General features: G+C 39.5%; 3 protein-coding genes across 3 annotated transcripts in view; 2 read left to right on the top strand and 1 right to left on the bottom strand.

Annotated features, from left to right (window-relative positions):
- The first annotated feature begins 1,134 nt into the window (after nucleotides 1-1,134).
- Nucleotides 1,135-21,152, top strand: tbc1d10b (TBC1 domain family, member 10b). The gene is made up of 10 exons (XM_055193817.2): nucleotides 1,135-1,593; nucleotides 4,326-5,257; nucleotides 8,813-8,912; nucleotides 9,192-9,299; nucleotides 9,520-9,626; nucleotides 14,548-14,662; nucleotides 14,877-14,942; nucleotides 15,034-15,223; nucleotides 15,506-15,660; nucleotides 15,756-21,152. Exons 2-10 carry the CDS (start codon nucleotides 4,347-4,349, stop codon nucleotides 16,656-16,658), a joined length of 2,655 nt encoding a protein of 884 aa, XP_055049792.2. The 5' UTR covers nucleotides 1,135-1,593; nucleotides 4,326-4,346; the 3' UTR covers nucleotides 16,659-21,152.
- On the bottom strand, nucleotides 20,354-24,373 carry mylpfa (myosin light chain, phosphorylatable, fast skeletal muscle a). The gene is made up of 7 exons (XM_073857237.1): nucleotides 24,218-24,373; nucleotides 23,444-23,539; nucleotides 21,896-21,971; nucleotides 21,711-21,808; nucleotides 21,536-21,621; nucleotides 21,396-21,444; nucleotides 20,354-21,304 (listed from the first exon to the last, which is right to left on the bottom strand). Exons 1-7 carry the CDS (start codon nucleotides 24,218-24,220, stop codon nucleotides 21,203-21,205), a joined length of 510 nt encoding a protein of 169 aa, XP_073713338.1. The 5' UTR covers nucleotides 24,221-24,373; the 3' UTR covers nucleotides 20,354-21,202.
- Nucleotides 21,993-25,356, top strand: part of prr14 (proline rich 14) — a 31,946-nt gene continuing 28,582 nt past the window's right edge. Inside the window, exons 1-2 of the mRNA XM_055193812.2 lie at nucleotides 21,993-22,287; nucleotides 22,633-22,771. The gene's annotated coding sequence lies outside the window, so the exon portion shown is untranslated. The remainder of the gene's footprint in view (nucleotides 22,288-22,632; nucleotides 22,772-25,356) is intronic.

Genomic DNA, 25,356 nt, shown 5'->3' with positions numbered 1-25,356 from the left:
TTCTGTATCAAAATTTTCAGATTTATTCTGGATGCATTGATTTTATTTGATGAATAACAAGAAAAAAATGTTTTTTTTTTTTGCATTTCCCATTCATTTCAATTGGGGTCATTTTTACCCCCAAAGGACCTCTTTTGGTGATTTTTTACTCCTCTTTAGAACAACCGAATCAAGCCCAGTTTTTTTATATGAATCTTGACAGATAAGCTGGAAAAGTCACAAAATCATATTCCACTAAGATGAAGGAAACAATGTTTTTTAACTAAATAAAAGTGGCTTGGGGGTAAGATTGACCCCAAGGGACTTATTATGGTTAACATAAACTTTACCTGTAAAACAAGGGAGACTGGGGCTTAACGTCACAAGGGCTATATCAAAGTCGTAACTTAAGCACTCACTTTGCACAGAAATAATTATTTTATGTATAATTTTCGTAATCATCATGACTGTTCATTATTATTGTTTTATTCCAAGAACAAGAACATTGCATAAATACAAGAGGATCACAATGTGCTTATTTTACATTTGAAATATCAATCAAATAAAAAGGAAGAATAAAAAATAAATTTCCAACAACATAGGGATATTTTCAATAACTCAAATTTTCAAGACTTAATAGTTTCAAAATAATTCTTTAATTCTGTTCGGAATAAAATGCTGTTGGGTTTGTTGTTTGCCTATTTTTTTGTTATGAGTGTGAACTGTATATATAATCAATAAGTTGACAACAAGTCTTTCTCCACATAGTTACTTTTATAATAGAAAAATATATCCTTACCAAATAACTGAATTTTTAGTAATTTTGTAATTTGAGTAAATATACATTGATAAAATAAATGTTTTATGGATTCTACTTCCAAATGGCAAAAATACAAGTAACCTCCACATCTTTTAAGAATTTGGAGACTACTTGTTTCACTGGACAAATTAAATGAACCAATTTATTAAACCTTTTTCCATGCAATTGGGCTATATAAGGAGTTCCAGTGTGGTTTACATCTAGCAAATATTCAATTTTAAATAGATTTCTTATAAAAAAGTTTTTTTTTCAAGAATATTACTTCATTAACTGAGTAATATGTATGGAATGACTGTTCATTAAAGCAGTTTTGACTGGGGCGACGTGACGTCAATCGTCATCGGGTGCGCGCACGTTGCTGTCACTCAGAGCTGGTTGTAGGAAATGCGGGCACGGCGAGATGTCAGAAGGGCCGTGTTTATCTTTTCCAGCGATGTGGCCCAATTCACACGTTTAAGATACGTTTTTTAATCTTTCAAACAAAACGCACATCTCTGCTCAATGCAAAGACTGATGTGGATCCGGATGAGCGGAAGATCGGCGCACAGCGGCAGTGTTTAGCTAACGTTAACATCTTTGCTAGCCTTTTAAACACGCCACCCTTCAGAGAAAGATCTCTAACTGCACGAGCTACCTCACACTTTTGCCTTTACTATTGAAATTTATCAGCACAACGGCTAAACAGCAGCCTGCTACACTCACACTTTTCATCCGTTCAACGACTGCGGCGGGGGGGTCACGGTAACCGGAGCCGACAGGAGCCCCCCCGGGACGGACGGACAACACAACTGCTGGTGAGTTTGGGCGATGAACATCCGATTAAACCAATGCGATATCCGTTGTCGGTGTAAACCTATGGTAATACAGATGAGAATTGCTTTAAAAACACCGTCTCCCTGCACCTTAAACCGGGAAGTTGAACAAAACGGCCTGACTGGATGAGCTAGCTCGTTAGCAGGCCATTGAATAAGCACATTTGAATTAAAAAGTCCTCCACTTTCTATACATGTTGTGTTTTATGACATAAATCGTGATTTTTTGTTATAAAAATGACATATCAAAGTTGTTAAGAGGCTGTTGCATGACAGAGCCAAAAGCATGATTAGCAGTTTTTGATTAAACTTGGCAATCACAAGCAAGTTAACGTTATCCAGCGACTCATGTGGCACAAACAGCAGTGTTATCTGCTCACTGTAAAACCTATGTGTTTGTGTTTTATGATTGCAACCCCACGATGAAAAGCGTAATTTAATGTGGATATTGCCCTTTTATAAATGGAGGTCTACCGGTATCCGGTATAGTATTCTTTTCTAATCACATCAGTCGTGCCAAGACTCGCCGCGACTGCCAGCACACGTTTTCATAAATGTTCATCATTGTGCAAACTGACACAAGAAAGTTCACGTGTGTTTGTTTACATCCCATCTTTACAGTTATGACATTAAGAGTTTGCTCAACCGGAACGAGCAGGCAGTTCATGTGTATGGGTGGAGTCCCACATCGACCCTGTTGCATCCTGTCGAGTTAAGGTTGAGCTTTGCATTGAGGTTATCAGCGCATAAAGGATCATTTGAAATAATCATTAGACTATATGTATGAGATTTATCACTATTGTTTTTCTTTTTGGGCCAACATGCGGATTGTGACCACAATCCCACCTACCCAGACAGCATCATGGGCATCACATGTCCCATAGCGCGTTCAAGTAGGCTCCTCTATAGCATTTAAGACACAGCTATAGTGTTTCTCTCAAGGAACTACTTCCCTTTTCCTTCTGTGTAGGTCACATATATATTTAGATCATGCGGAAGTCCACAAAACAGATCTTTGTTTAAGAGGAAATAGTGGTTATCTGTTCCTTTACACTTTACCTACACTAGAACTGTATACAGTAGGCTGCAGCCTTGCATGGCAATCATATTTCTACTTTGTTTTCTACTTTGTTTTCTACTTGTTCACTGTTTTCTTCATCTAACAACAGAAAAATCACATCCTCTTAACATCTATTAATCTTTACATACCATGGGGCTGTTGAATGCTTTATTCTGATTGGTTGAGAAACACCTAATCTGCCAAATGTCTTAACCACCAGAGCAATGAGCAACACATTACCACCTTAGGTGTGCCTTATTTTTTAATAGTTCAATCGTCAATTACTCCTTAAGGATACAGAGTGCATCATGTCAGATTTTCTGTTCTTTTTGTAGAAAACTACGTATTATTTACCGTTTGTGTGTATTAAACGGGTAATAAGTTATTACAGTTATCACAAGTAGGAAGTAAAAAATTTCAAAGACTGTATGAACAACAAAAGAAACAAATTTACAATGGATGCCTATGGGGCATGTGTTAAGTGGCTATAATTGTGTAGCTGTTTCTTTTGTTTTATGTAATATGACCTTATTCAAAAAGCTCTAGTGTCAATATAGTGTTCCTTTCTTTTGTAAATATTAATAATGCATGGCTAATAATGAATCACGCTATTTCCCTAATCACAGTCTTGTCTCTAAATCACAGAAGGATTTTGTATTTTTATTAGATGAGAATTGCTTTCTAGCCTAAAGTGGGTTTAAAGAGGTGTACAGCTTCCCCCATATGAAAACAATATTTTTATCCATGAACTTTTACATCTTGATATAGTTTCTAACATTTATTTTAAATGGTAATGAATGATATCTGACTTTCAGTTATTGTAAGAAACTAAAGCTTTGTATTTTGTCTGTGGATGCTGTTCTGATGGTAAAACAAATGAAACAAAAACAATGATTTTGAGATATAATTTTGATGTTTTATTGTTAGGGTTTATTTTCTATAAGTTTGTGTTTTTGTTTTCTCCCAACTGAGGGGTTTCGTCGAATTTGAAGGTGTCATATTATGAAGTTTCTTTTCCATGTTTAAGTGCTATAATTGGTTCCCCAGTGCTTTTATCAACGTAGAAAGTGTGAAAAAGATCAACCCAGTAACTTGGTTTTTGTAAACCATTCTCTGCAAACATGTGAAAAAATAGGTCATTGAAATTTGGCTCCCCTTGTGATGTCAGAAGGGGATCTTATTATAATAATACCACCCCTTAATCTGCACTATTCAACCACGGCACTGCCATTTACTAGAGAGAGAGAGAGAGAGAGAGAGAGAGAGAGAGAGAGAGAACAAACCACCATTATGGCGATCAGTGTTTGCACTTCATCAGCTCATTTGCATTTTAAAGGACACACCCAAAATGGTATATTTTTGCTCGCATCTACAAAGTGTCAATTTGTCGATTTTAACATGCTGTAATAAATTATCTATATGATATTTTGAGCTAAAACGTCACATACGTACTCTGGGGACACTAAACACTTATTTTACATCTTAAAAAGTCTTGTGAAATGTCCCCTTTAAACACTTAGTTTATTATAGTCATTAACTGTGAATGAAGGAATGTGCTTGTGGTTTCAAAGAAAAATGCTAAAATAATGTTTGTGTTGTTAAACAAGGACCTTTACTGACTCTGACTTAACCAACTCTCTTGATTTTCTTTCAGCTGTTGCAGTGAGACACAGGTATGGCTGAAATCTCCGCCCTTAGCCCCTCTTCCCCGAGTATGGGCGACCAGACTGTGCCTGCTTCCTCTAGCCCACACTCGCTCCCCTCAGAAACTCCCATCCCAAAATCATCTCTATATGGAGACCGAACAGTAATGGGAAACCCAACAATACAGACAGATGGAAAAAAGTCTCCTACCCAAGGTTCAACTTTTGAGACAACGTCTGGCCAAAATAATGTTGCTGCCCCTTTAACAGCAACAAAGAGTGCTGTTGGTCCACAGGTAGATGTTTTAGCTGCTATAGATGAAGGGACTAATGGGGACAATGCTGTAATTGACCACACAGAAGTGCACGAGTCAGAACAGCAGCAACAAATGCCGTCTTTCCCGGAACTTAATCCGAGTCCTAATCTCTACCCCAATGTTGAAGTCAGTAAAATCTCTAATCCTGCTCCCCCCATAGACGTTCCTCTTGAACTCCCCCCTCCTCCTATGCCAGTCCCCTCAGAACATCTTTCAACCTGCAACCCTGCTTCCTCCCACTCTTCACAAGACTCAACAGCAGATCCTGCGTCAAAAGCACAAGCACTCCCCGATCCCCAGCCTGCCCAGGACCCTAATATTCCAAACACTCCCGACACATGCAAAATGGCTCTTGAGCCTCCCTGCTCTCCCTCTCGGCCCGAACCTCCAATTGTACAGGTCCAGGAGTCAGGTGAGTGCCTGGTTCCGCCCTACTCATACTCTCGACCGGCCCCGGACACGCTCAGCTACCTGGAGTCAGCCAGTATGATGTCTGGCACACTGGAGTCTTTGTCAGGGATCGGCGAGGATGGAAGCTCAATGGGGTCCGATTCAGAGATCAACGGCCCTGTGCGACGTACTGATAAATATGGGTTCTTGGGAGGATCGCAATATAGTGATGCGAGGTGAGTGTAGTAAAGAGAGATAATAAACGTATTGTAGTGAATGAGAGAAATGTTATTTTTGAATGGTTGCAGCAATAAGGTTCAACATTTATGAGCCTATTACAACCTCTTTCCTTTGATGTTATGAAGATTTTCTCCATTTCCATTATTACCATGTATGTTATTCAAAACGTATTTTTACAAAAAACATCTTTTATAACCTGATGCATACAGGTGAAACAGAAAAAAAACAAAACATGTGCCATTGAATCACGCATAATGAAAATGGTAACATTCATGTAATGTGAAAATGTTTTACTGTTTATATTTAGCAAAAATATTTAAACTTCAAATATATATTTCATTATTCTTACATTCTAATGTTTTGTTTGGCTCATTGCACGGTTTGATACTCTGGTAAATCAGAGAAAGCATTTATTATGAATGATTTAATACACAATACAAAATCAAACAACATATCTGTATCCTCCATGAGACCACACCTTATGTGAAGTGTGCTAGGATCAGAATAATTCACGCCTACAACTGAAAGCACAATGAGGAACAACTTATCTCTAATGCCAAACTCGCCCATCCAACAATGTATAACTGAATCTGTTTGGCCCTTCTGCAGCGTTTTGCGTATTTTATGTGCCCCTCTCTCTCTCTCTCTCTCTCTCTCTCTCTCTCTCTCTCTCTCTCTGTCTCTCTCTCTCTCTCTCTCTCTCTCTCGCTCTCTGTCTCTCTCTCTCTCTGTCTGTGTGTCTTTTATCTCCCTGTATGGTGAGTGACTCAGATTGTGCTAAGCGGGCTCGTCTGAGTCAGAATGTACTGTCTCACTTTTTGTCTCTATTCCCCTCGACTGTGCCTGCCTTATCTCTAGTACTGACTTTTTTTTAATCCTGTTCAACATTAAAGGATTAGTCAATTTCCTTAAAAAATCCAGATAATTTACTCACCACCATGTCATCCAAATGTTGATGTCTTTCTTTGTTCAGTCGAGAAATTATGTTTTTTTGAGGAAAACATTCCAGGATGTTTCTGACTTTAATGGACCCCAACATGTAACAGTTTTAATGCAGTTTAAAATTGGGGTTTCAACGTAGTTTTAAAGGACTCTAAACGATCCCAAACGAGGCATAAGGGTCTTATCTAGCGAAACTTCTCATCCATCTCCGGTCATGTGTCGCGCCAGCGCGACCTCACGCAATACGTCATCACGTCAAGAGGTCACGGAGGACGTATGCGAAATTACTAGGGATGCACCGAATCCAGGATTCGGCCGAATACTGGGCTTTTTGACAGGGTTCGGGTTCGGCCGAATCCTAGATTTTTTTTCCACCGAACCGAACCCTAGGCTTGCGCTACGCTGGTCGACGTCACGCAGCCGTTGATTACACACATCGGGTGCTGACGTGGAGATGAGCTTTTTCTTTCGGTGAGCCTTAGGGGCTGGACACACCAGACTTTTAAACACGGCTGAAAACGCCTTGAGGACGCCAAATGCCAGCTGTTTTTCAGCCGAGCGCTTGGTAGCTGTGATGCTTCAGCTGTGAGCCGGTTGGTTGCTGTGGTAATGTCCCGCCCCTCCTTGATTGTAATTGGACGGCCGTGTGAAAACTGACATTGACGAGCGGAGCTTCTCACTCAAAGTTAAATATAGTTTTCAGCGCGGAGATGCTTGCTTATTGGAAAAACGAGCGTGTCGCAACCCATCACTTTCATTTTGCATAGGCTTATGGTAATTGTCAAAATAGTTTTCCAACTTGTCATCCTGGCATAATGTACAGTTAAATTTAAATAAAATGGAAAATACACTGCTGTGGACATTGTATAATTCATTAATGTGTTTTACTGTGTTAATGGAATAAGGTTGCAAGTAGGATTCGGTTTCGGATTCGGCCGAATCTTAAACGGTGGATTCGGGATTCGGCCAAACCTAAAAAATCTGGATTCGGTGCATCCCTAGAAATTACGCCACAGTGTTTACAAGTGCGGAGAAAGAGGACCGTTCAGAGGTTGTTGTATGTTGAATGATACTAATTAATGTCTTTGTGTCAGTTTATTGTTTAAAATGGTCCGCAAATGTGCATTTCATAGGTGTAACACGTGACCTTTCCATGGCATTACGCCATTACGTGAGGTCGCGCTGGCGCGTCACAGGACCGGAGATAGACGAGAAGTTGTGGTTTAAAAGTGCATATTTTTTATTTTTTTGTCAAAAATGACAATCGTTTCACTAGATAAGACCCTTATGCCTCGTTTGGGATCATTTAGTGTCCTTTAAAACTCCGTTTAACTGCATTAAAACTGTTACTTCTTGGGGTCCATTAAAGTCCATTAAAATAAGAAAAATGCTGGAATGTTTTCCTCAAAAAACTTAATTTCTTCTCGACTGAACAAAGAAAGACATCAACATTTTGGATGACATGGTGGTGAGTAAATTATCTGGATTTTTTTTAAGAAAATGGACTAATCCTTTAATGTATTAACCACCACATGCTTTTTCAGCTTTTTAAAAAGTGGCAATGTGGGTCAGTCCAAAATTAGACTTTCTCATCTGGTCAGCATGATGTCTGTCAGATTTAGTCAGTCAGAGATGTTCAAGAAATCTGAATTAAGAGTCAAACAGAAACAAGGGGTACAGATGAGTCCAGTTAAGTTTGTTGATTAAAAAATGATTAAAATGTTAAATCCTCTCCTTAGTAGTCTTATGTTTCACATTTTATTTAGATTTATGTGACCCTGCCTGTGAAAACCCAGCCAAAGTCCTTTTTTGTGATTTATCATGAGGCCATGTTAAAGATTGAAATTAATATATCAAATTTATTGTAATATATAGATAGCATGCATAGATAACAATTGGTCTTATTTGCAGACTATGCTTTGTCTTTGCGGCGTATTATTAGTGATGCACTGATATATCAGCATTGGCAGATAAATGCTATTTTTTTCTACAATCAGACATATCCACACAATCAAAAGGGACAGAAAAATGCATTAGAACTTAAAATACCGTGTACTTATATTGAATTGGGTGACAATGACATTAGATTGTACAGCTCTGGACTTCTCGGATTTCAAAACATAATATTTTGAAACAAGGTATCGGTATTGGTAGATATCATTCTAAGAAATTGAATATTTGTATAGACATAGAGATGCACTATGTCTGTGTGCTATTTCTGCACCACTAGGTTCGCTAAATGGAATTGCAAAAGCAGTTATTATCTGCATACATGTTCCTGTCTGCTCTCTTCATTTGAAACTCTTGATCAGGCAACACAGATACAGTAACCACAGAGAGAGTTTTAGTTTTCATCTCAGGTGTCAGTCACTGTTATCGCTATTACTGAACAATGCTGTGGTTGTTTACTCGGTAGACAGACATAATTCTTCCTTTACTAGTGTACTTCCACCAAAATAAAATAAAAACACTGTAGGCGTCTTCTCTGCCGGATCCAATATAAACCCTCTCAGGCCATTTGTTGGAAGCTTAACATGATTCGGGGCCTGGATGGGTGCTTTTACATATAGTATGTGTCCTGATTTTTTTAAATCCTCTTGTCTTTATAGTGAGATGGAGATTCAGGTGGCTGTGGCAAGACAGAGAGAAATGAAATGGCTGGACATGTTCAGAAACTGGGATAAGTGGATATCTCGACGTTTTCAAAAGGTTTCCTAAAATATCACTTAACATCTTACTATAAATATTTTGAGGGATGGCAGTACAGTGCATTTTAAATGCTTTTCAGTAAATCTTATAGCTCACACATCATTTTCAAAGCTAAATTTTGTTCACGAAAAAGCTATGCAAAGGTGTATTTTGTCAACTTAGTATTTATTAGTTAATTTTTTTTAATATACTGCATTTCTGTGTTTCACAGCCTTTCGTGTGTATGAAATTAAATATGACATTTGTATTGGTCATGTAAAGTATATTTTTTTCACATAGGTGAAACTGCGCTGCAGAAAAGGTATCCCCTCTTCACTCCGAGCTAAAGCCTGGCAACTGCTTTCAAACAGCCAGGAACTTCTTGACTCAAATCCCGGGAAGTTTGAGGTACGGTCAGGTTAGATACACCACCTGTACCACCATCTTTCCAGATTATATGAAAATCCTTTTTACTCTATAAACACCCTTTTCTGAAGTACTCTAGAAGTCATTTTGAATCAGGTGGTCTTTGCACACTTTCTCCCAGTAAAGACATGTTTTTTCCAACAATGTACATTTCCATAAAAGTGCACTTACGCTTCTCATTTGTCATCCATTTGTTTAACAGGAGCTGGAAAAAGAGCCGGGAGATCCTAAGTGGTTGGACATCATAGAGAAGGACTTACACAGGCAGTTCCCATTTCATGAGATGTTTGCAGCTCGGGGAGGACATGGGTAAATACAGCTGAATTTATTTTTTTTAGGGATGTTTTATTTGGCGTGTTGCATAACATTTCTGGTGAGCCCAGAGAAACTGAAGGGAAACAAGTTCTGATGTCAGGAGATTTCGCAGGTGTTCCCAAAACTGTTCAATGGATTCTTGGCTTTGTATATGTAAGACAAATTGTGTCTAGAGGTCAATCTATATATTGCTGATATTTGGCCATTTCTTATTATCAGCCTCAACTGATAAATCTTTCCGTTTGGCCGATAGATTCTCCGGTTGGGTCATGCTAGTGCATTAGCATTGTGTTCCAAGATAAATACACTCAAGACCATGCAGCGACCCACAGACCAGTTGACGCACAACTCCAAAGCAAAGCGAGAGCAACCCGAGAGCAAACTGCTTCATATGCTTTTAAATCACTCCCACTGAAGCCCTGTGCTACCCGCCAATTGGCTCATGTGGCGTTGCACAAAGTCAAACACACAGCCGAACACACAGTCAGCGCCTAAAATACAAAGAGATAACTATTGATCACTCCCTACTTAAGGTGTCATTTTGTTGTGTGTAATGCTGCGTCAAGCGCGAGTGGTTTCAATATTAAGTCAATGTGAAGATGCATTGTGCGCGTCTGGAGGTCTCGCGGCATGAATGAGGCGTTTAGTGCAGCGCAGTAGATGCAATTCTACCTTATTGCCGCAAATTGAGCACTGCCGCGGCAAACGCGCGAGTTGAAAAATTTGAACTTTGGCGGAAAAACGTGCCGCTTTAACCAATGTAGTGACGTGATTACAGAAAGCAAGCAGAGTCGCAGAAGCCCCTCCCATGATGCAAATTTCCATGTGAATGTCTCGATGACTAGATTTGCACACGCGGCTTTCACGAGCGAATGAAGCGAGTAAACGCAGAATGTTCAAGCGGCAAACTAGACACGGCAGACAGCGATTTTGACACCTCAAACGCGGTTGTGGTGAAACCCACGGTAAAACTTTCGAGTCTGGCAAGCAACAAAGTGTCACTCAAACAGTTCTGTGAGGTGTCACATCTGCAGCCCAGCGGTAACTACAACTGGCGACAACAAACTGAAACTTCCTCGGGTATGTGCGTTGCTGTTGGTAACTTATAAATAAGACGCTGTTTCCACCGCACTTAATAACCAGCGTCACTCGATGCCCAGCAAGAGAGCTGTGCGTGTGTGTGAGAGGAGGACAAGACATCATTCTGTTTTGATGCTACATGCCTCTATCTAAACAAATATATAACTTAGACTGTGCATTTGTGGTGTTTTTGTATTGTTTTTACAAAGACAAAACAGAAGAACAGACACAAAATTTTTCTTGGTCTAATTTTTAACTTTAAGAAAGTGAAACAACCTCTTACTGAGTGTAAGGGAAACATCCATCCATTGGCCCAATGGTGGAAATCAACCAGCATGGCGAAGGATCCTGCATGTTCAGTCTTTTCTGGCGCTTACCAATGTTTTAACGTTACGCAATTTAGGTAGTTTTATCTGACTCCAGAAGATAAAATCTCGCTATTCGTAATATGAATCAAATGGGTAATTGTGGAATTTTGATAGATGTTTGATCATTTTATTTTAACCCATTATTATATTGACTTGTTCATTGGATCTCAATTGTCGCTAAGGGTGTTTTCACATAAAGCTCATTTTAAAAGAACCAAACCCAGTTCACTTAAAGTGAACCAGAAAAGGAACTAGCTGAATGTGACCTCAGTCCTTTTGGTGTTCACAATATAGTGGACTCAAAAGAGGACCCAGTTCTTTTTTTTGATCCTCTTCAGAACTGAAGTGATCTCAGACCTTTTCTTGTTCACATCACAACTTCATAAGAACTCAGATCCCAGCTTTCTGTGCAGCAGTTGATTTTGATACAATGTCCAAACGACACGCAAAGCAGACCGGGACCTCATTGATTTCACATATCAAAAAGAAATCGAACCACAAAAGAACCCAAAAGCAAACCGTACTCAGACCACCTTCTGATGTGGTCTGAGTTCGGTTCACTTCTGGGTCCTTTTAGTGGGGTCTGAGATCACTTGGTTTGTTCACATATACACCATGAACTAATCTGAGAGCGTTTGGAGGGCTCAAACAAACTAGGTGTGAAAACACCCTTAGAATCCTTTCTTCAGCCGTTGCAGGTTCTCCATCACAAACTTGACCATGCAACTTGTTAAGAGGTTTTGTCAGACCTCATAATAATGGCAGTCAATACGCCAAGATTTAACGGTGGTAGATAGAGTTAACTGGTTCATTAGACCAAAAAATTAAAGGCAGTTGATCTGCCAATGCTTAACTTTGTGTTAAAATTAGGTGGTTCGTCAGACCATGTGAACTGAAAACCATGTGAACTGATGCGCCAAACTTAACTCTACCGATTACAGAGTAAGTGGTTTGTCAGACCATGTGAACCGAAAAGGCAGACGATGCATCAGACTTAACCCTATCGTCTATTGAAGAGTAAGTGGTTCGTCAGACCATGTGAACCGAAAAGGCAGATGATGTGCCAAACTTAACCCTTGCGTTCATCGATGTGCTACAGTGGTTTGCCACGTCACAGCCCATGACGTTGACACGATATGGAGTTTAAACTAGGAAGGCAAAAATATCACAAAAAGCTAAAAATTAACTAGTTTCCTCCTAATGTCAAATGAACAGATACTAACATTGTCTTCTATGATGTGCAACACAACTCTCTCTGATAATATGTAAAAAAGGTGTTGGTTAGTGTTTCATGACGCTTTAAATATCTAGAGAGAACAAAGCATTGTAATAATAATAGGATTTTGGTACTGATTTGGTGTTGTGAACTTAGGGGCTGTAAGTAATCTGCATCCAGTAGGTGATTGGTTTACAGGTCTAAGGTGGGAGTTGTCTCACAACATTGAGTGAAGTTTGCGTACTTTATGTTACACTTTAAAGCATGGTTGGGGAACCGTGGGTCCTGGAGGGCCACTGTCCTGCAGAGTTTAGTTCCAACCCTAATTAAGCACACCTGAAAAATCAAATCAACGTCTTCAGGATTACTTAGAAATGAAATTCAGGTGTGTCCGATTAGGGCCGGAACCAAACTGCAGGACAGTGGCCCTCCAGGACGAGGATTTCCCACCCCTGCTTCAAAGGAAAACACCACAGTTTTTCAATGTTTTACTATATTCTTACCTCAACTTAGATGAATTAATACAAACCTAACTTTTTTCAATTCATGCACTTAATCTTTGTACAGCGTGTCGTGAATGTGTTAGCATATAGCCTAGCACTATTCATTCATTAGGATCCAAACAGGGATAAATGTAGAAGCCACTAAACACTTCTATGTTTTTCCTATTTAAAGACTGTTACATGAGTAGTTACACGAGTAAATATGGTGGCACAAAATAAAACGTGGCGATATTTTTTAAGCAGATAAAAATGAGAACTATATTGTATGGCAGAAGAGCACTTAGTTTGCAGCACTTCAACCTTAGTGCGCAGTAACATCGGCTGCGTCCAAATAACCACACTTGCGGTCTTTGCACTTGACCACTTGAATATTTACGTGACGTATTTCCTGTATTTTGCCCAAGTGTTTTAGTGGGCGTGAAGATCCCAAGCGTGCATGTAAAAATTATTCAGCTGATGGGACACACTTAGCAAGTGTTAAAATGTCAATCCAGGTAATGAAAGTAATATGCACCAAAAAGTATGCACTTTTTATCTAGGCTACTTAAAATATATATATTTTAAGGTTTTCTTTAAATTAAATGAACACATAAACAAATGAAAAAATAAATAAACATTTAAAGAATATTATCTACACTTATCTGAAACTTTCAGACGCAGAATTCTTTGCACCTGTAAAAAACTCTTAGGCTGCAGTCACACCAAAAGCGTTTATGGCAGTTGCAGGCGCCTTTTTTGAATGATATTCTATGGGCAGGGCGCGTTTGCGCGCTGTTTATGCGCGCCGAGCGCCTTGTGGTTTTTTGCCGCTTGCCGCGCACGCGTTTTTGAAGGAGCGCTGAGAGCGGAGAAGCGCCTGACGTCATTCGCGTCTTCCATTGTCCAATCGAATCAGGGGAGAGGCGGGTCTTACGTTGTAGTGAGGGAAGTTTACAGTTGCTTTGAAGAACCGGACTCCACTCGCTCACTCTCTCCTTCGTGTTTGTGCACCTCTCATCCTCAAACAAGGTCAGAGCAAGCACCCTCTTTTTAAAGTTTCTGCTAATATGACAGTTAACAGCAAAAGAGCGTTCACGCTTCAATATTTGATTGACAAGACAGCTGACTCGGTGGTTGCTTAGCAATATGAAAAGGCGCGTCGCACTGCTCTTTTTTTAAAAAAGGCAGTGCGTCGCGCCTTGCGTTTGCAAGCGTTTAAAGCGCTTTTGGTGTGACTGGCCCCTTAATGTAGCTTTATTAAAATGTATTGTTTCTATAGTAGTCCCTGAATAAACGACACCATTAATGTTGTTTTATGGTTATAAAAGTAGTTACAGATGTTTTACAATTAAATGTGGAACACTTTCTGTTTTACTACCAAATATGTAAAATCCATTTATTAACTTGCAATTAAAAGTTTCCACGACATCTTGCTAGATTTGGGCAAAAGTCTCATGATTTACTTCCTGAACGTGATGCATGATGGGATACGCTTAGCCTTAAATACAGCTTTGAAGCATTATTCGAGAAAGTGTGGGTTTAGTGTGCATTAAGGGCACTGCATTTTGCCAGTTTTAAGACATGGTACAGTCTTGCGCACTTACTTTCTGTCGCGTGCACGTGGGGGTGTTTGAACGTAGCCATCACTCCTGACTCTCTCCCTGTCGCTCAAACTTCCGTCAAAATTACTGCACCAATATTATTATCAGCTGTCCTGATTGGCCAATTTCATTTACCTTATTCTAAACTGTTGGTGTGTGTGTGTTTAGCCAGCAGGACCTGTACCGTATACTGAAGGCCTACACCATATACCGGCCGGATGAAGGCTACTGTCAGGCTCAGGCCCCTGTGGCAGCAGTGCTGCTCATGCACATGCCTGCTGAGGTAAGACAGGATTTCTAATAAAGCTCAACAGCTGTGTTTGTTGCTTTAATAGACTGCATTTCTTTTTCTAAAGTAACAGAGTTAAGAAAATACTTTTTTCAAAACATTTTTACAGTATATAATATTATATTATTATATTATTGCATTATTTTATATAAAACTTCTTTAAGCTTGTTTGTAATGGATATTCGTCTCCACTACCATTTTCTTCCAGCAAGCTTTCTGGTGTCTTGTTCAAATCTGTGAGAAATACTTACCAGGGTACTACAGTGCTGGGTTGGTGAGTACACAAACTAAATAAGATCATGATATAATAATGCGAAGATAATAATGTGTTTCTAAACTCTTCCATCATATCTCGTGTCCCACAGGAGGCTATCCAGCTGGATGGAGAGATATTTTTCTCTCTGCTAAGGCGAGTGTGTCCAATGGCTTACCGCCACTTGAAGAAATTTAAGATTGACCCCATCCTGTACATGACAGAGTGGTTTATGTGTATCTTCTCCCGTACGCTGCCTTGGTCCTGCGTCTTGCGTGTCTGGGACATGTTTTTTTGTGAAGGTCAGTCTTGTAAGCACATAGGACAACGAAAGAACATGTGATTATTTTTTTAGCTATAGGAGATAAAAGTGCTTTGATTGTTCTTAATGGTAAATATACATGAAATACTTTTTATTGTTTTATTATCTGATTGTTCACTAAAAATGGCCACATTACAGAAATTAATTATGACCATAAGAGATTTTAAGTTCTGACGATGTGCATTATGTGCATTTGTGAATTTTTTGTACTTGTCCATTGTGTGTATTTCTCTGATATTTAAGCAACCCATTTTATACTCAGGGGTGAAGATCGTGTTTCGTGTGGGTTTGATGCTACTCAAGCAAATGCTGGGATCTGTGGATAAGCTTCGTGAGCTGCAAGGCATGTACGAGACCATGGAGCGACTGAGGAACATTCCCCCTGAAAGTATCAGGGAGGAATTTGTGGTGCAAGAGGTGCGCACACAAACACACTCAGAAACAAGGCTTATGAGAGAAGACACTAGTTGTGGTGTAGGCTTATATTTATCCTCTTTACTCTTCCATTTCAGATCATCGCTCTACCCGTGACCGAGGCTCTAATAGAGAGAGAGTGCACTATTCAGGTGCGGAAGTGGCGGGAATCCCGTGGCGAGTTGACTCACCAACCGGGCCGTCGTTTACATGGCACTCGTGCCATCTTTGAGCAGAAGCAACGGGCCGCTGCGATCAGCTCGGGTGGCAGCCTATCCTTCCTGGCCAGTCATATCCCCGCTCCCGGCCCTCTGCGTGCCTCCGCGAGCCTCTTATCCCTTACTGGTCTGAGAAAGTCCAAGACACCATTTTATTCTCAGACTAAGAAAGAACGTGATGCTTTTCCACTGCAACCTCTAGGGGGCGGCATTGCTATAGTGACAACGCAATCCTCATCTGGGACGACCAACACGAAGCCTCCCCTATCTCCTCCCTATAATGCTGGAGCTGGGGGGCGGGCACAGGTGCCGCGTGGGCCCAGTCCTTTAGCTACAACATCTTCCGCTACTACGGTACTGGCTCCGACCGCACACGTCTCCAGTGCGCAGACACTCCAGCCGACACCTAAAGTGGTTTCTGAACACATCACCCCCACCCTTCCATCACCCACTGCAAATAACGCCCCATTACCGCCGTGCCCCGAAACCGCAAAACCAACAACGGCGGGGGCAGCAGAGGAGGACGGAAAGAAGAAAAAGAAAAGCAAGGAGGACAAGAAGAGGGAGAAGGAAGAGGAGAAACAAAAATCACGAGAAAAGAAGGAAAAGGAGAGGATGGAGAAGGAGAGGCTGAGGAAAGAAAGGGAGAAGGCAGAGAGGGAGAAGAAAAAGGAGAAGGGGGGAAAGAAAAAAGATAAAGGAGGAGGAGGAGGAGGAGGAGGAGGAGGAGGAGGAGAGTCAGAGGAGAAGAATGGAGCTGCTGCAGCGAAAGATTTGGCCTGATTCCTCACCTGCAAGAAGAAGAGCAGGAAGATGAGGAAAGAGGACACGGACACAAATCGGCTGCAGAATGGTGAAATGAAAGAGAGAGAGAATAAAAGAGAAGGAGAGGCAGAGAGAAAAAAATTAACAATCTCCTGTAACGTCCATTTCATCTCAAGTTCTCATTTCATGAGGATAACTGGATCCTGCCCACATGCTCCACCACTTATCATCATCTCTTGTCCTTGAAAGTGCGTTCAGAGCCCAGTGCTGATCTACAAAACAAGCAAAATTCAATATTACTCAGCTGAAGTTTTTTGAAGGTCGATATCTGATGGATGAGATCAACATGAACAGTATAATAAGTAGTCAGTTGTGCTGGGTGCCATGGTGTACATAGACCTTTAGCGCCATACGTAAAGGGCTCCCCTATGCCATTTAGTCTCGTAATCCCTTCTGTACAGCATCTAAAAGGTGTCACAAACAGAATATGAATGCACAGAGAAAAGTGAGGCTTTGACCTTAGCCATCATGCCAGTACTAACTGTAATCTGAGTGTTCTGGAGGAGCTATTTATTCATTGTATTGTCGTTTGTTAGTATATGTTTGTGTGTTATTGTAAGTCTTCGCCTTGGCATGGTAATGAACTGTATCGCAGTCTTGTGTTGCAGACGGGTTTCATAAGGTTCGTTGTTCTCTCTTAAACAAGCGTAAAATGGCAGAAGTAGTTCTAGGGAGTGGCCATTAGGGGGCGTGGAACAAATTCATTAAATAATCAGTATGTTCGACTTCATGCGGCGCCACAAGAACTTACAATGCGGATGGCATCAAAGTACTGCGAGAGCCATTTGAGAAATCATGCACAGCTGTCTGCTCTCGAATCATTCTCGGGCTGCTTGAATGTCATCCTGTCGGTTCTTGCGCTGGTGCATGAAGTTGAACAGACTTATTGAAAATGGGAGGGAGAAGTACATTAAACAATATCTGAATTGGATGTGTTTATGTTTTAAAACTCCCATCACTTTTTTTGAACCATTTGTATGTCTCAGCGTGAGTTGACCATATTAAATGTCTAAATTAACATAGGTGTTTAAAAAAATTAAACCGTTTGACAAAGCGTACCTATTTCAACTCGAAATATGCACGACTGATCTCAGTCTGTATTTAGGTCCCATCAAAAATGTGTTTTATTGACACTCCACTTTTTGCTGACGATCTTGTTTTTCGACTAAGTTACGTACACTGCAGTAAAGGTTAAATAGGTGTACAGATTACTTCAAATATCTGTGTGGTTTGATGTTTTCATCTTGATATTAATATGGATGTAGATTTCAGTATTTGATCACATTTTGCACTGAGCTCTGTTGATTTTCACTATTAATCTTAATCAGTTAATGTAATGTAGGACTCTTTAGTCCGGTTTAATTGATTCTGCACCGTTTTGGATTGGAAACTTTGGTGCAGCAGTGTAGCATTAACCTTTGAAGCCCTTGGCTTCAGGCTGTAACGTTTTGATGTACAAACTCTATTAATTTAATTAGATAAAACTATATAATATCTATTACACTTAATATTATTCTTCAGTTGGTTTCGATTTTTATTTTTTATTTTATTTTTCTATGCATGTATACAGAGGCCTGCTAGACTGGAATGGCAGTGAACTTTCAGAATGAGAGCTTTTATCAAGAATTTGTATTTAATCACACAGGATTTATTTTTGTTTTTAAGTGCTGAAAATTATTTTTGCACATTTTTCCCAACATCTTGGAGAACAAAGCCAATCGTTATTTATTGTAGACCTTTTAACTTAAGAAACTTGTCTAGTGTTAATGCAGTATTTGCGTTATGGGAGATGATTTCATAGTACTCATAATTATTTTGTTAATTTCTGATATTTTTAAACATGTTCCAATCCTATTGAAGTGGGAAATTATTCCAAAGAGGAAACAACATGCTAACTAAATTATTCGCTAGGCATTTCTGTATTACAAAATTGTATCTTTAATAAACCTTTACCTGAACAGTGTTACTCCTAATCTGACGTAAACTGAGGACTAGCTCCACCTTAACCTACTGACTTTTTATGTATTATGACTTCTGATTCTGATTTATTCACCAAATGATCGGACCATTCTTAGGTCCATCTTGTAATTTAAGGACGTCTCGATCTATATAATTGTTGACTATTCTCAAAACCTGAAATATGGGATATCACTTAACCAAGTCCTGGTGAAGAGGGACTTCCTTTTGCAATATGGTAGCCAAATACTCTGTCAGTGTTTTAATGGCGTCTCCTGTGTTTATTTGAATGTGTAAGTGTGTCGCCCTGGCCTTGTTGTGTTGTTTGATCTTAACAGCAGGTCCTCCTCAATGATCAGTGGTGTCCTTACTGACCTCACCGGTCACTGCTTCCTCTAATGGCACTACTGTTCAAATGGAAAGCAAACAATTTAGGTCTATGCAAACTAGGTGTTATTAATTGTCCGCACAATAAAACTACGTTCACTTTGGCCATCACTCCTGAAGGTAAGGTGGATTGCGATGTCCACGGCCGGTAACATCCAGATGTATCTGAACTCAGGTGTGCTATGAAGAATTGCTCTAGGTTTTAACCACTAGGTTGATACTTTCAGGACGCTGTTTGGCCAAGAGTACAACATAAGATGGACTTAACATGGTTTGTGATCAGCAAGAATTAATGCAAGGTCATCCAGCATTGGTTTATTATGACACCTGGTACAAGCTGAAGGGTACAGTAGTTGACTTGTCTTACAGATTTCTGCATTGGAAAGTATGGCCCATTGTAGGATTACTGTAAAACTCATTTTAATATTTTTTTGTTTCAGTCAGTGAACTCTCATCCTGTAACTTGTCTCGAAGTCGTTTTAAGTTTACATAAAACCATTTAGGCTACTGTTGAAAAGGACAAATTATATGAAGAGGATAAATGCAGAAGAGGAAGTTCACACAGTGTATTTAATAATTAATTTGATGACAGATGTGATAAATAATAAATCATAATATATTAAAAATCCCCCTGTTGTGTGTTTTTATTTATTTATTTTATCGATATTATCGACCATATTCTCCTTTTCGTAGTTATTCAATCAATTTTATTTTGGTTTTGGGTTTAATGATTTATGTGAAGGCGAAAGATTTATTTTCCAGTTTAAGGGGTCGTTTCCGTTTAGTTCTGGATGCGCGCGCACAGAAACTCAGCAAATGCCGCGAAATTCTGAGGTGAGGTACTTGCTTATGGCATGAATGATTGACTTTTAATTATTTAAACGTTCTTAATAGTTTCTTTTAAGCTTTCTTACTTTAACTTAAGTTGCAAGATAATGATCAGAAATTTTACAATGATCATGTTTATACAAGATGTTTGTTTAGAGGATTAGGTATCGTGTTCTAGCAGAAAACAATTATTTCAAACGTGTGAAACACGCATATTTACTTTTTTTTTTAGAAATATATTATGATTGTGATGATAATTTCGAGCTAAGTTTGTAAGTATATTTTAATTACATTCATGACACCACTTTTATTCGTAGCACCTGTTTTATTGTTTAATGACTAACATTGTCCAGTAGGCAGCGCTGTTCACATACTTTATTGCATTCTTCCTCATTTTACTTCTCTGTCTCTGTGAATTACAGCAGAGAGAGACAGATAGAAAGTCTCTTTCATCACGCATAGACACAGCAGTACAAAAGATAGATGTTTTATTCACAGTTTGTGACTTTTTATTGGTTACAGAAGAGTTTCTGACAGAGCAAAGCAGGCCCATATGCAGGAAGCAAAGTGGTTAAATTTAAAAAAAGACATGGACAGAGCAATAGTGGAATGGAGGGGAAAGGGGGAGTTGAAGATGATATGTTTTCTTTCAGTCCCCGCTTTCCTCTCTTCCTTGGATGGTCTGCCTCTCTAACTCCCTCCATACTAACTTGGCATCACTTTTAGGAGACCAAGATCTCTCAGTACAAACCTTACTTTCTCATTTTCTCACTGTTAGTCAACCAGCGGGGAAAGAAACAAGACCGATGATGGGTTCCTCTATTGTAGAGTGAGATCACGTCAACGCTCGTTTCCCAGGGCTTTCAAAACACTTCCAGATCTTGTTAGACAGCTGTTTCAGCCAAAAGCAGGAAGGCGCCTTTATGCAACTTTAATGCATGCTTCTGACAATGCTACGTAGTCATTGATTGGAAGTAATAAAAAAGTAAAAATGTGAGTGAGAAATAGAGAGAGAAAGAGAGTATGTGAGAGAAATGGATGTTGAAACGATAAAGATCATTTTATTGATAACAATACCATGTCCCCACTGACAGACTCTGTGGTCATGAGCCTCTCCACCCTCCCAAATGAGTCTCAGCGAGACAAGTCTTTGTTTTTGAATGAGAGCAGAATTTGGGAGAGACAGAGAGTGTAAGTGCTTGAGAGCAACAAAGATGATGGAAAGGAAGAAGAGGAAGAAACACAAAGTGAGAGAAGGAGGACAAAGAACAGATTGGGAGAGTAAAGCAGCGAGGGATGCACTTTCATCTCTTCATTTTCCTGATCGTCTTTTACTCCTCTTTCTCCTCTCCGTGTGTGATGACGTAGCAGATGTTCTTGTAGTCAACATTGCCAGCCACATCTGGGGGGAAGGCGGCCCACAGATTCTTCATCTAAATGTGGAGAAATTAACAAAAGTTATATTTAGCAAATATTAAAAAGTGACAATCCAGAAATATGTTTAAGAGCAACATCAAATCTCACCTCCTCTGCTGAGAACCTGTCGCACTGAGTGGTCAGAAGCTCCTCAAGGCTGAAAGACAGAGAGATGGGTACACAGTCAGAGAAGTTTTTTTTTCCTCTGTTTTGGGGGGGACATAAAGAGTCAAATCATATAGACTCACAATTGCTTCTTGATGGTGCCAGTACCCTCGGGGTCCAGCACCTTGAAGGCAGACACGATGACGTCCTCGGGGTCAGCACCCTTCAGACACAATCAGAGACAAGTGTTACATCATGCATGCTAAGGGCTGAATACAACGATTAAAAAAAATGTAAGGGCTTTTGCGTACCCTTCAGCTTCTCTCCGAACATGGTGAGGAAAACGGTGAAGTTGATTGGGCCGCTGGCCTCCTTGATCATGGCCTCCAACTCCTCATTCTTCACATTCAGCTGGCCTACAGACGACGAACAACACACAAGTGAGCAATCACGGTTCATGATTTTTTTCCCCCGAATTTAAACAAAACTGGAAGAGAACTCACCCATTGAGGCCAACACGTCCCTAAGGTCGTCTTTGCTGATGATACCGTCTCTGTTCTGGTCAATGATTGTGAAAGCCTACAAAACATACAATGCCAAGATTTTACTAAATTGTTAGGAGTTTGTGGTGATAGAAATAGACTAAGTCCTTTGATTTGTGCATTTTGTTGCTAGCACTGACACTAGTAAAATGTCTTTTCTTAGTCTCATGTAACTTAAGACCCCTCATTCCCCCAACACACAGCTTGAATGTATTGCAACAGCTGCTAAGGACCCCCACGCAGACCCTCGCTGATCCATCTTTCCATCTGTGAGATGTGTTAAATCAATGGCAACTGTAGTGTCAGACATTCCTGAAGTGGCACTTGAGATGGCAGCACAGCTTACTGTTAAGGTAACCAATGATTTCATATCCTTACTTAGCTAAGTTACACACTAACCTGATCTCACTTCACCCTGTCAGCGTTCACACACATATTTATAATTGGTGTTAATGGTTAATAATTTTCATTCAGATAAATCATGATAAAACCAAGGACCATAAACAAAGACCATCTCGTGTACATTATTCTTGTATTTTCTTAATCTGCTCATTTAATGCAACCAAGTGTATGAATGTGTATTAATAATATATCTGTTAATTTAATATTTTTTTCTCCTTTCAGTCAAGATAAAGGCTTTTGTCTTTCTAATCTACATGTATGGTACACTTTTCTTTTTCTCTCCCTCTCTTTGTCAGGCATGCTCTGTAGGTGTCAGCTGCTGTCCCACTGGGGTCATAGCAGGAGGAACAGGAGCAGCGCTTGACAAATGGGAGGTCAGAGGAGAGAAATGCTGTGACATTTCTGTCCATATTAGCAGACCAGATAAAGACTAGAGTAAGTCGGTCTGTTGACTCATCTCAGCTGTTGGCCGTACTTTAATACTGGCTATTTAACAAAGCTTAATATAGATACTGTTTGACTTTCCCCTTTGTGGGAGGTTATCTGTGATAGAGCCCTTTCAACTGGATTAAATGGTAACACTTTACAGTATTTAACAACATTAGTTAATGCATCAGTTAAACTAACAATGAACAATACTTCTACAGCATTCATTAATCTTAGTTCATGTTTATTTCAGCATTTACGAATACATTTTTAAAATCAAAAGTTGTAACAGATAACGTGATGAATAACATGAATATCTGTATTGCATTAACTAACATTAACAAAAATGTATAAATACTGAAAAACAATAATGCTCATTGTTAGCTAATGCATTTACTAATAATAACAAATACAAAGTGTTACCAATAAATTGCATATTAAAAGTCTGATTCAAAAGCAACTTCTGTGACATAATTCACAGTGGTTTTTGTTTACAATTAATATTATACATTGATGATATTGATGACATCTCTGCCAGTCAGTAGATTAGATTATGATGAATAATCCAAATAAACAGTGATTTACTAATCCACAATACGTTGGGAACAAAGAAATAGTACTAGCATATACTACTAAAGCAATCGACAGGTTAATGAAGAATTATGGTGTGAAAAAAAATACCTCCTTGTACTCCTGAATTTGGCTCTGCTCAAACATGGAGAAAACATTGGAGGAACCCTCTCCTCCTCCTGCCCTCCTCTTGGCCTTCTTGGGTGCCTAAATATGCAAAAATATAGCGTGTCTTAGCATTCATATATACAGTAACATTAAGCACTCTTGAATGCACATATACCAGTGTGTATTATTACTGTTTAACTTTGTCCATTAAGACATTCTGACCCCATTTAAGTCTTACATATCAGTTCAGATGAAACCCAGAACAATTACCCATGAATGAAACATTTTATATTGAATGTGTGATCAGTCATTTTACGGTTTGTTTAATTTTAAGAATCTGTTATCATTTATATTGATATCCATATGTTAAACTGCATGTAGTATCTGATAAGGTGTTAGCTAGCTGTTTCTATGCGTTAACGTATGATTACTATTCACCCATAATTTCTTTGAAATGTAAAACTAATAATTAAAAAAATTGTGTTCAAATATTTTAAAATAAATTCTATGTTACAGGGCATATCACCAAAAAATTCAGTCTAAATCCTAGCTTCTTGGTTCCCCAAAAGACAAAACACTGCCCATGTAATTTTGTCTTGTTTTAAGTATTGTAGGTCCACAGTAGTATCCAAGAAGTAGATGCTGCTTCAAAGCTTTCCATGTAAACCGGCTGACAATGTTAGCTTCAGGTATTTGCCATTGTCTTCTTTGTTCCTATATGTCCACATAGGTGTTGTGGCCACTGGCCAGGTAAAAGCTAAGCTACAAGTTACTCACCATGTTAAGACGGTATACGTGAAGTCTAAGAAGCTCAAGAAGTGAAGATGGTGTGATGCCGCATAGTGACCTGTTCCAAGGGGGCTTATATACTACCGAAGGCCTCTTGCTAAATATAGATACAACCTTAAGTGTGGTTTGGGAAACAGAAGATGGAGAGAGGGGAAACTATGAAAGGGGGGTGAAGAGTTAGATGGGGCAGGGGGAAAGGAACAGAGGGTGGGATGCGCTATCGTCTTACAGTTGCTCCGAAATAGCAATGCGAGTCTTGGAATGGGATGAATTTGATATTTTGAGATGTGGTAGCAGTCTGCCCATCTCACGTAGACTAATAAGGACATGGAAACGTAAGGGACTGTTTGGTCTTTGGATATTCACATGCTAATACCTGAAGATAATCAAGCAATGTGGAATGAATGTGATTTAATACTGAAAAACCACAGTTATATAACAACTCTGAGACATTGATATGGGGAGGGGGTTCATTAATAGAGATTGATTGTTTTTTAATACAATACTTGACTTTGTTTATACTGTATGTGTACATCTCATATGCACTGTAGGAGGCCATACTTGCTGTTTTAACCCTTGCCATCATCACGTTCTAAATCAGCTCTAATCAAAAATAGGTTTTAGTGCCTTTCCTAGTATAGTGATGCCTTAAGATTTGGGTTCAAGCCCCTCCACCCCACCACATGGCCATGCCCATATTGAGCACTCTTACTCCCTGTCATTCTCTGAACTCAAAGGGTCACATTTGGCCGTTCCTCAGACATAGTAAGATGTGATATAAGATGGCTAGAGAAAGACAGTTTGATGGAACGCTATTCTCGTAACGCTTTCATTTCGAATTGATCAGCAGACAAGCGCAGAGAGCGGCTCAGTGAGGGGTTGGTAGGGAATATAGATTTTTGGGTCTCATAAAAGGTTCTTTTGGGGTGGTGGGGGGATATGGTGAAGAAACAGCTGAGAGGGACCAAAATAGAAAACAAACTTGTCGGCATCTTCTATTCTGCTCTCCTTTTCTTCTCGTTTCCTTTTCTAGAAACCCCAGAGTTTGCTGTGTGTTCTTTGATCCTTTACGTTTACTTGATATCTTGGAAGTCTCTTCTTCATCTGTTTGGTTCTTCTTACAGTGT

This window comes from Misgurnus anguillicaudatus, chromosome 19, assembly GCF_027580225.2.
Source record: "Misgurnus anguillicaudatus chromosome 19, ASM2758022v2, whole genome shotgun sequence".
Taxonomy (NCBI): Eukaryota; Metazoa; Chordata; class Actinopteri; order Cypriniformes; family Cobitidae; genus Misgurnus; species Misgurnus anguillicaudatus.
The sequence above is the reverse complement of the archived record's forward strand: the minus strand, read 5'-3'. Positions and strand labels throughout refer to the sequence as shown.